This window comes from Populus nigra, chromosome 14, assembly GCF_951802175.1.
Source record: "Populus nigra chromosome 14, ddPopNigr1.1, whole genome shotgun sequence".
Lineage (NCBI taxonomy): Eukaryota > Viridiplantae > Streptophyta > Magnoliopsida > Malpighiales > Salicaceae > Populus > Populus nigra.
Genome location: NC_084865.1, coordinates 4,284,215 through 4,295,966, shown reverse-complemented (window position 1 = coordinate 4,295,966; position 11,752 = coordinate 4,284,215). Strand labels below are relative to the sequence as shown.

Sequence of the window (11,752 nt, the reverse complement as noted above, 5' to 3'; positions counted from 1 at the left end):
TCTGTCAAGAATGAAAAGAAAAGGAAGGTATGGTTTCTTTCATTATTTCTTCTTCTTCTTTTTGGTTCCTTATATTTGATTGTTATTTGTTGATCTTCTTAAGCTTGTTCCCCGTCATAATACATTGCTCTTGTTCATTGATTCTCCAAGTCTTTGAGCAAACTAGAATAAAGGTTTAACGTTTTTTGTTGCCTTCAACAATTCTTTTGTTGCAGTCTATTATTCCAAATTAAGATTTTCAGTTCAAAATGGAACAATAGAAATGCTTCCAATGATGATGATGTAGTTGGATCAGATGGCACTGGAATTTCTCTTGGTATTCTTCTCTTTCTGACAGAATCATATACATGCATATATATTTGATTCAAGCATATATAAGATGCATGAATATGTTTCATGTCTGCATGCATTAATGTAGTTTTTTTATCTGGGTTTGGTGGGTAGATGTGGACAAGAAGATTGCAGGAAGGAAGAAAACATTCATAGAGCCATCCCCCCTGATGAGAAAAAGTTACACAGGTATTTATAAAAGTGAATGATGTTTTAGTATTTACCCATACTTTCCATGCTATATATGTTGATGCATCGTATTTTATTTCCTGTACCATAAAATCAATTGAAAGAAAACTTGTATATATTACATTTATAGTAGCAGGCTAGGGTTGTCACTTTTTATTGAATCTTACATGTGATGAGTGGAAGCCACATACACATCTAAATAAGTCCAAGTTAGCCTTATCTCTTCTTTCACTTTCTTCGTAGCTAACCTAACATTAATGAATTTTGATCATTGGCTAGATATTGTAAACTAAAGAGTAGAAAATGGAGATACGGGGAAATTTTTCATGTATGATAGTGATCTTCCAGTCCTTATCACAGGAAAACCATGATTTTGAATTCAGGATTTGCTCGAAAAGTAAACCATGGTGTTTGGTATTTCTTATCTACTTGCAGAAAGACGGAATAGTACAGGGATTGAAGGCATAAACTTATCAAACATTGATCACTCTATGGCACCAGAAACAGAAATTAAAGAATTTAGGTGTGGATTCTTGTCATTTCTTGATTGAGTAAATATTTCTTTTAATAACTTCAGCTGCTTTTTTATCAGGCTCATGTTGTACGTGCATATCTTATAGAAAGAGTTGTGGTTGGATTTCTGCAGGATATCTGTTGCAACATGGAATGTGGGAGGCAAGGCACCCAACCCTGACCTCAACCTTGAAGATTTCTTGCAGGTTGAGGGATGTGCGGATATTTATGTCTGTGGGTATGATAAACACATTAATAAGCTCTTTAGCTCTTTTTCTATGGCACACTGAAAAAAACGTGACTAATGGCAAACATGCAATTTAATTTGATGACAACTCCCATTGGAGTCATCAATACATTCTTTCTTTGTGTTATTTTCTGATTCGGAATCATTGAGATGAGATCTATTAGGTGCAACTTGTCTAAAGTTCATCCTCTTCAGGTTTCAGGAAATTGTTCCACTCAATGCTGGAAATGTATTGGTGATTGAAGATAATGAACCTGCAGCAAGATGGCTAGCCCTGATAAGCCAAGCACTTAACAAACCACTGCATGATTCTACAAACTATTCTTCTGACTCAAGTCATGGTTCAAGAGGTCTGAACAGCAACGATAATAAAGACTCGAAGTCACATAATTTATTTCACAAGCCTTCACTGAAAGTCCTTGAAAATTACAGAGCAGATAGTAGCCTTCTCAAGATCTGCAATTGTCAGGAGGAGTCCCAAACACGAGACAGGCAGAGAGAAAGAAAGCTTAGTGACCCCATCCACAAACTAGACTCAGCAAAGGAAACACATCGCTTTCGTCCGTACAGCTCTGCCGATAGCATGCTCTATATGCCTGATATACCTTCCTTCCCTTCCTCACTGACCGACAGGACCTATAACCTTATTGCAAGAAAGCAAATGGTTGGAATTTTTCTCTCGGTGTGGGTTAGAAAGGAATTGGTTCCTCACATTGGTCATCTCAGGGTAGATTCTGTCGGTAGAGGAATAATGGGTCTTCTAGGCAACAAGGTAAGCTGAGTATAGTAGGCATATTTCATCCTTGAACTGAGTTTCCTTGGCCAAGAATAGCTGGACCAAATTGCAATATGAAAGTTGCTTCAATCATTTTCTTGAAACTGCAACATGAATTACAGGAAAGAAAGAGAATTTTCCATTTTCATCCAATCCTCCCCATTGTCCTAGTTGGACAACTGTCTTCGAAATTTCTTGATATTATCATGTGTTAGTAAGCTTGGTAATTTTGATTTAACAAAATGGCACATTCTGAAGTCAGACTAATAGTTTGAGAGGCTGAACTTGGAAAGATACGGGGGGGGTGGGGGGGGGGGGGGTAATAAAGTACTATTTTAATGAAATCAAATCTTGACTGTATAATAATTTGATTCATGCGGTCCAACATTGCAGGGATGTATATCAATAAGCATGTCATTGCACCAAACGAGCTTTTGTTTCGTGTGCAGTCACCTGGCTTCTGGTGAGAAGGAAGGTGACGAGCTAAAGAGGAATGCCGACGTAGCTGAGATCCTCAAAAGCACACAATTCCCCAAGATTTGCAAACATAGGCCTTGCCGAGCCACAGAAAGAATAGTTGATCATGAGTATGTTATACCTTTTGTATTATTTTTCTGCCTTTCCATTTCTGTAGGTTTACTGATCTTTCCATTTGGGGCCTTCTGTTTTTAATACTGCAGCCGTATAATTTGGCTAGGAGATTTAAATTACAGAGTAGCTTTGAGTTATGAGGAAACAAAGGTTCTGTTGGAGGATAAAGACTGGGACACCCTGCTGGAGAAGGATCAGGTTTGTTGCTAAAAACTATTTCTCATTCTCTTAAAAAAAAGCAAGCAGTGCTTAATTTTCTGTTGTTGTACTCAATGTTCTTGCACCATTAATTTACTGTTGGTAGTAACCTTTGCATTGGGCATCCTTTTCTTGACTCCTTTCTGAAACTACACATCATGTTCAATCAGTCATTTATCCTTTTACTCTGGAAGGGATATCAAAATATCTAGAGGTCACAGGAAGTCAAACCTTCCTCAAATTTCCTAAAGCTTATTAATAGTATAAGTACTGGAGAATGGAATGATCATGCTCTATGGTTGTTTTTAACATTCGTTCTTGGAAATTAAAAGCTTAACAGGAAGAAAAATGCCGTTGTACTTCTGTAAATTTCTAAAAAAATGAAATCATGGTATTCGATTTTGGTCGTCAAGTATAGGCAACTACAGTACTATATCCTCGCCGTACAATGAGAAATCAGGAAATTGCCAAAAGGAAAAAAAAAAACAGTGAAAGAATGTCTTTGTACTGTAATATTATCTCAGAAAGCAATCGTTCTTGGTGGCTAGTCGTTTTCCTTTTTGCTGGCTTCATATCATCACTATGCATCATGCAATGCTGTGTGGATCTTATGCTTGCTTAATTATAAAGCTTTTAATAAAAAATTTATTGAATCCCAAGATTATGCATATAGTTTAGAGCGATATTTTTCATTATTATTTGACATGGTTAACTTTTTTTTAATGCAATGACCTCAGTTGAATATGGAAAGAGAAGCAGGGAGAGTCTTTGAAGGGTTCAAAGAAGGAAGGATCTCGTTTGCTCCTACTTACAAGTATACACAAAATTCAGATTCTTATGCTGGAGAAAATGTTAAATCCAAGAAGAAACGTCGAACACCAGCATGGTATTCACTCTTCTAATATTAAAAGTATAAACTAAAAATATAGAAAAACCAGCAAAATTTATTGCTTCAAGCTCGCATTTCAGGTGTGACAGGATATTATGGCGTGGTGATGGCATTGAACAATTGTCCTATATTCGAGGAGAATCAAGATTTTCGGATCACAGACCAGTTTGTGCTGTGTTTGCAGCAGAGGTGGAAATGAGGAACAGAACCAACAACAGGTTCATGAAAGGTTACTCATGTGCTGCTGCAAAACTGGAATTTGATAACTGCATATCCCGAAGGCACAGCTTATATGAGTTCTAATGGAAAACCAAATTGTACATTTCATTAGGTTTCTCAGGAAAACACTTTACCACTTGAATTATTTTCTTACCTTGTTTTTGGGTCATTTTTCTGGAAGAGTCAGCCAACATAGAGAAAATTAATGGCTAGGAGTATAACTAGGAAATTACTAACTGCACCTCACATTTTATTGCAACGAGGATTTGTTTAAACACATGAACAAGCAAAAGAAAAACAGATCCAATGAATTCCTTAAGAAGCTATCCCCTCGATATCGCAAATTCAAACTAGTTTCGTGGGCATTTCTTTCTAATTCTTTGTGCTAGAGCAGAGCAAGAGTGTTGAAAAATCATACGAAGAGCAATTGCTTTGATTATGCTCGGTTGGCTATCTAATTTGCTTCCTCGTATCCCAAATCCCAGATTGAAGTCATTCCTTGTAAGTTCTCTTGTGATGGACTTGGATTCAAGTCCATGTTTTCTATATATCTTGCTAAATCAAGTGCTCCTTCAAGAATTCCACTGCACCGGCTTGAATAGTCTCCTGATTGGTTGCCAGACCCCTCTCCAACCTCTATCCTATGTTGATTTCCATAAAAATTAGCCTTCGCTAGCTTCATAGTTGCCCAAACAGCTATACAACTCATTGTCGGTATTATCCGTAGTTGCAGTTCCAAATATCCGAGGACATATCAAGAGTTGATCATTCAAGGGGAGAATGTTTGCAGGAGAATCAGCGTCTCAATCGATATTTTCTTGGCCTAGTGTATATGACATGTAACTAACTAGGTGGTTGCATGTAGCACACTAATATTATTTATGTAAAATATATATTTTTATATGTAAAGACCTTTTTTTTAATATTTATTAAGTTTGATTAACAAATTTATAGTAAAGATGAAATTCTCATAACAAATATAATATTTTACAAACAAAATTATAAAATAAGTAGAATTACAAGGATTTATATTATTAAGATTAGATAAATTAAAATTATTTAAACTAATACATTTTTGGTTTTTTCATTTATGAACTAAAGTAGTTGCGTGTTCATCGCCAAGTATACTAAACTTACCCATAGGATTTCATATAAAGAAGGTACTTGTACTTATGAAAATAATCACGTGATAATTATATATGTGATTTTTAAATTAAAGATTATTAATTATATAAAAAATATTATGTTTTAATCCTGACTACACATTACTTTAATCAAGTAATAAATGAGCAAATATTAGATATAGCTTAAACTATATATATATATATATATATATATATATATATATATATATATATATATATTCTAAAATAGTATGGTTGAGAAATCATTGCTCAAGTATTCAAATAATGAATGACCATGATGTTGAGAATAAAAATAATTTGACAAAACAAACATGTTTCATGCTCAAATATCTAAATTAAAATATTTTTTATAAAGGAATAATAGTTACACTAAGAAATTGATCACTATAAAGTTAAGTCAAGCCATAAATAACTTTTTTTAATATTTAAAGAGATCATGACATATTACTAGATATTGCATTTAATCTTCAAATATAAATCAATCAGTTTGTTGAATTGATAATAAGGTAATTTATTTAATTTTATTTTGATTAGGATTATGATTTATATTTGGGTCAATATATTAAAAATATAATATGTCATACACATTAAGAATCATTGGTAAGAAATAAAATTTGGATGACTAATTAAGTATAACTTGATTGTAAATAAGTTTTAGAAATTGAAAACTATAATATAATTAATATAAAGAATTACAATCTCAATTTAGAAAAAATTAGTTTGATTGTATGAATTTATAATAATTGTCTTGAAATAAAATATATGATATTTTTCAATGAGAAATTAATGTTTTGTTGTTAGTAGAATTATTATGTTTTTCTTATAAATAAAATGTTATACCTCATAACAGAATACATGGAAAAGAGCTAACACTAAAAGTATAACAATATCTCTCTTTTAAAAGTTAAAAGATTTTGAATTTGATAATTCATGTAAATTATTATTAGAGATCAAATAATTAAACGATTTATATTTATAAAAACTCAGCCTTAAAAAGTTAATCAAACCATATAAAAAAAACTTTTATTTTCAAGTATTATTCCCATAAACTCTAAACAATCATATATTCTCTTACGAGATTCATAAAACTCTGGAAAAATCTTTAAAATATTCTTTTTATTGTGTTTATGTCTTTAATACACACTATTGAATTCATGATTAATTAGTCCCCGACTTGCTAAGCCCAACACGTATGGCCTTAATTAATACCCTCTTACTCATTTCTTAAGTTGTTTATTTAAAAGTATTTTTAAAATATTAATTGATTTTTTGGATTGTTTTTTCTAATTTCAAAATACTTTAAATAAATTATTTTAATTTATCTTTAAATTAGTTAGGCATGTATGCCAAGCCTTTTTAATTTAATTCTTAAATTAATATGCACTCTCTATTTTAAATTATTTAGTTTAAATATTTTAAAATAATCTTTTGTATTATTTGTATAATTTTATAATATTTAAAAGAGATTATTAAAATTTTTCCATCTGGAGTTGTAGATGGATAAGTTGAATTTTCACGGTTCATTTGTAAAAACAAAAACCTTATTTAATTTACATAACCTAGAAGATAAATAAATAAAAATTAGATAAAATAAAATTAATAGTAGAGATAAAACAGTTGCATTTGCATCTCTTACAAAAGAATATTATCTTCCTACTTTGATCTTTAATTATTATTAACAATTTTTATTGGATTTAATCATTCTTATATTTTTCAATTTATTTAATTATTAGCATCATTTTTTTTTAATTTTCAATTAAAAAATGTCATGATATATTAAAATAATATTTAAAATACATTAGCAATGCTTGAAAAATTTTCTTTACTATTTAAAAAAATTAGATCCGACCACCTATAATCTAGTTGTTTTTTAAAAAAAAAAATTAAATTTTTTCATAAGTTGGCTTCCTCCAAATAATAAGATTTTTTTAGAGGTGCTAAGGGTGTGTTTGGTATTGTGGTAGCGGTTGTGGTTCTGGTTTGAAAAAAGTTATTTTATAGAAAGTACTTTTAGTTGAGGTTGGTTTGGAAAAATATATGTTTGGTTAAAACTGTGGTTGAAATTGAGGTTGAATAAAAAGTAGTTTAATGTATTTGGTTAAAAGAATGCTTTTCAAATTGAAGTTATAAAATATTTATTGATATTGATGGTTTTTAATTTAAATATTGTCGATTTAACTACTGTTATGATATCATGAAATAAATAATATTGATATCAAATATTTTTTATTGTTCTATTAAATTATGTGCAATTTCATAACGTAAGAAATTTATCCAACAAGGACTATATTTTCTCGCAACAACATCATGTAATATATCATCAAGAACAAAATTGAGGTGGAGATCAAATTCTACAAATACTACGTCATCAAGCAATCTACTTCTATTTTTTTAAATAAAACACAAAAATTAAATTAAAATTAAAATTTTTTTTAACCAGGTCGGACCCGGCAAGAATAAAATTGGGATTGCCTTCTAATTTTTCAAATAAAACACAATTAAAAAAATGAATTTTTTTTTACTGAGTCAGACCTCGGTTTAATGCATTTAACTTTGACCCGGACCCGGACCAGCCGGAACAGTAGATAGTGACTCCACTGTTCACGTGAACAGTGAAGAGTTTGCTCTCCACTGTTAATTAAGTGAGCAGTGGAGAGTTTGCTCTCCACTATACAAAGAGACAGCAGGAAAAAGCATGAAAAAATTGCTTCAGCTGAACCTACGGTTGCACCTCATATTTTGTGGGTCCCATGCATCAAAACATAACTATTATTTATAACCAAACACTGTATTATTGAGGTTGACAAAAAAAGCAGTAGCTGCCGCAGACCCAAACTCCCTCTAAATCATATAATAAGTAAACCTGTTGGTCACTTTGTATGATTTTGGACACAAAATAATAATCATAAATTATCTAAACATTATAAAGTTATTTACTTTTCAGTTATAATTATAAGCCACGCAAATTAGGGAAATTAAAGTAAATGTTCATTAATTTTATTTTCCATTGATTATATTAAGTCAACGTGAGTTATAAACAAGATACCATTAGCATATTGATCAACGTATTTAATTAAATAATGGAAGATATTTCCAGGTATTTGTACACTTGAATGTTCCTAAATTTTCTTTAAATCAATAATCTTCATCACATTGAAAATATGAGGATTATAATTAATTAAGATAAAAATTACAATAAACAAATGATATTAACATAGAAGAGGAATGACATTTAAGCGAGAAAATTAAATTAATTTGTTGGAAATGTCTCAATATTTAGAAAATTTTAAGTATCTTTTATATTATGATAAAATAAATCTTTTACATTTAAAAAATAGGTGATTCATATCTATTCATGAAAAAAATTATTTTATATTATACTTCGACCTCTCCAGAAAAAGATGCAATCTCTGCCGCTGCTAACACCAAACCAGGGGCATGACATGTCGGGTGCCAGGAACATGACGTGGCAGGGAGATTGCTAAAATGTTTTTTTTTTGTTCGTATACGGCAACCACCATTGGATGATAAATAAGTGAAGAAAAAAAACTCTCGTACTTTGGATTCTTAAAGGGTTGTTTGCTAATATGTTTAGGGTAATGGTGCAACCCACGTTTCATAATTTTTTATATTATTTTTTATTTTAAATTATTTTTTTATTTTTGAATGATTTTAATTTGTTGAAGTAAAAGATATTTTAAATTTTTTTATAAATTTTATGTGTTGATGTGAAGTTTATAGATTTTCTCAATAATATTTATTTCAAGCGGTTACATGTGACGGGTATGCAATGTCTCAAACAAATATCTTTAAAAAATAATTAATCTTTGTTGGTGCATTTTATATCTTTTTTTGCAATAAATTCCTATAAATAAACTGGAATGAGTGTTTGTATAAATACATAGCACTCATGGCTTTTTATTTTATATAATCTTTATTCTCTTAAATTCACCAATCTAACTATGTTTGAAGCATATTCATCAGAAAATCACAGATATTAAGTCATTCATAAATAATAATTAAAAAAAAACTATGCATCCTTGTCTTAATGAAGATGAATTTGAGCTTTGCAATTCATAACACATCATTAAATACTTCTATATTTTCACTGTCACAATTCAAAGCTAGATTCATTATAGCTTTCATATTTTCATATATTTTTTCTTTACGTTCATGATCATGTTAAAAATATTACCAAACATATATTTTTTAATATACATGATATCTAAATAATAGTGGATGACATTAGTTTTTCAATAAAAAAGATTTTAAAACATGTTTTGCTTAATTTATTCAATTATAAATCACGCTCAAACCATGAAACTTTTGGTTATCTGAATGAAAATCAAATACAATATCCTATCATACCATACAATAACAATACCAGTAGTCCAACATGCTTTTTAGACCCACCTTTTAATAAGGAAAATCATATGTATGGTAGTGGATTGAAGAAAAGGAAAGAGAGAGAATTTGCTTGCATTGAAACATCATCGGAAAGAAAAGGAGAATTGTTGGGAGGGGCTCCAGAATGAATTATTGTACGTCTTCAAGATTAAAAGAAAAGACTGCTTCGGCATCAATGGAAAACAAGGGAATAAACAAAATCTGAACAGGAAAACCTTGACTAGTCTGCAGACTACAGTCCAAGCCATTTTCTTTCTTAACTCTACTTTTTCTCTTTTTGGTAGAAAGTGTTAAGCATGGAGGGCAGGCAACAACTTCCTTTTACAAAAGGGCAGCTCAAACATCTTAAACATTTTAACAATTAAAACACTTCGAAGTTCGAACAACTTATATTTGTGATATTAATAAAAAAAAAATAATTTTATAGATAAGCCAAAGATGTAACTATAACTACAAAATAAATCTAATAAAGTTACTCAGGTTTTAATTCTGAGAGGTGTAGTGTAACTGGTGAAACTCTAGATTTACTTTTTAAAAGTCACCAGTTCAAGTGTTATAAATCTCATGGTTACTGAAGGTTTATTTGATCGTTAACTTCAGAGTCTTAAAAGATTAGTTGAGATATGCGTAAACTGATCCGGTTACCCACTATTAACAAAAAAAAATTACATGGTTTTCAACAAGAAAGAATTGAGCAGATTAAAACCAAGAAGGCCATAATGAAAATTAAAACAATTATAAAGGAAAAAATGTAAAAAAGGTGTGATTTGAATAATGAAAAAAAATAAACTTAAACCCTAATATCAAATTGGTCCTTGCATTTTTAATTTTCCTGACAAATAAAATTAATTTTTTTCCTTGCAAAATTGAGTATCAAATAAATATTTGGATTTTTTTTACACCTCAAAAACCTTTATTCAGCCTAAATTCAAATTAACATAGTGTACAAAGATGATTTTTTTAAAAAAAAACTAATGACTAAAATAAACTAAAGACATCGAGGATTAAAAAAATATAAAGCACTCTTTAAGCTTTTTAGGAAAGCAAAAAATTCTTTGGTTGAGAATCTTTAAAAAAATCACCATCCTATTTAATGATATGATTATTCGGAAATATAATTAAATTTATTTTTTAAAATGTATTTTGTTTGAAAATATATTAAAATAATTTTTTATTTTTTTTAATTTATTTTTAATACTAATATATTAAAACAATTCAAAAATATTAAAATAATTAATTTAAAACTAAAAAATAATTAAAAAAAAAACATGATTGGATGCAAATGTCAAATAAAGCTTGATGTTTTTGGTAATTATAATTAGAATTACGATGTGATTAGACAGGTGTCGAGCAGATTGCATGTACACCACGTGCAGTGTCATCAAACATTTTTTTTCCTTTTTTCTTTCCTAAAATTTTAAAATAATATATTTTTGGCTTATTTGCCGAGGACCCCATCCCCCCCTTTAGAACATGTTCTGAGGACCTAATAAATTTATGCAAAACGCCGCGATTGAAAATGAGCAGAACAATAAAGCCATCAATTGCTAAATGACATTCCATGCCCACGGACACCTTTCCTGTTCATTAAAGATTCTGTCCCAATTATATATATATATATATATATATATATATATATAAACATATAAACAGCAATGAACAATTAGACAGTCACTTTTTATTCTATGTTCTTGAATATTCAGCCACTAGATCCTCAAAATAACAGCACACTGTGTTTTTAGCTGTATTATGAGTAATAAACCTAGCTTGCTGAGGTATTTTATTCCAGTTTGTTTTTTATTTTAAAATATTTTTGAAAAAATATAATTTGTTACCTCAAATTAATATATTTTTAGTATTTCAGATTATTTTTATATGCTGATATCAAAAATAATTTTTTAAAAATAAAAAAATATATTTTAATATATTTCTAAATAAAAAATATTTTAAAAAGCAATTATAACTACACTCTCAAATATCTTCTTAACGTCGATTCTAACATAGACACGACAAGTTCTCTCTAGATTTGTGTGGGATAAACCCATCTTCATACCCATTTTTTCAAAAAAAAATAAAAAAATACTTCCTTTTATGTATTTTGAGACCCATTATTATTAGCTAGTCAAATAAACCCAACAAAAAGATAAGCAATAAATAGAAAAAAAAAAAAACATTAGTACCTTCAATCCATGTCTAGTGACTCGTGGAGTGCATGATGTACCCGCTTTTTAAGATTGAACTATCCACCA

The 11,752-nt window shown here is 29.7% G+C and overlaps 1 protein-coding gene across 1 annotated transcript; it reads left to right on the top strand.

Annotated features, from left to right (window-relative positions):
- Window positions 1-452: 452 nt before the first annotated feature.
- LOC133672522 (type I inositol polyphosphate 5-phosphatase 5-like) lies at window positions 453-4,035 on the top strand. Its single transcript, XM_062092955.1, has 8 exons — window positions 453-519; window positions 955-1,042; window positions 1,166-1,270; window positions 1,475-2,051; window positions 2,448-2,641; window positions 2,735-2,843; window positions 3,581-3,729; window positions 3,813-4,035. Exons 1-8 carry the CDS (start codon window positions 501-503, stop codon window positions 4,033-4,035), a joined length of 1,464 nt encoding a protein of 487 aa, XP_061948939.1. The 5' UTR covers window positions 453-500.
- The last annotated feature ends 7,717 nt before the right edge of the window (window positions 4,036-11,752 follow it).

Coding starts and splice junctions, on each gene's coding strand:
- LOC133672522 (XM_062092955.1), top strand. Junction 1,043..1,165: donor ACAGAAATTAAAGAATTTAG/GTGTGGATTCTT, acceptor GGATTTCTGCAG/GATATCTGTTGCAACATGGA. Junction 3,730..3,812: donor AAACGTCGAACACCAGCATG/GTATTCACTCTT, acceptor CTCGCATTTCAG/GTGTGACAGGATATTATGGC.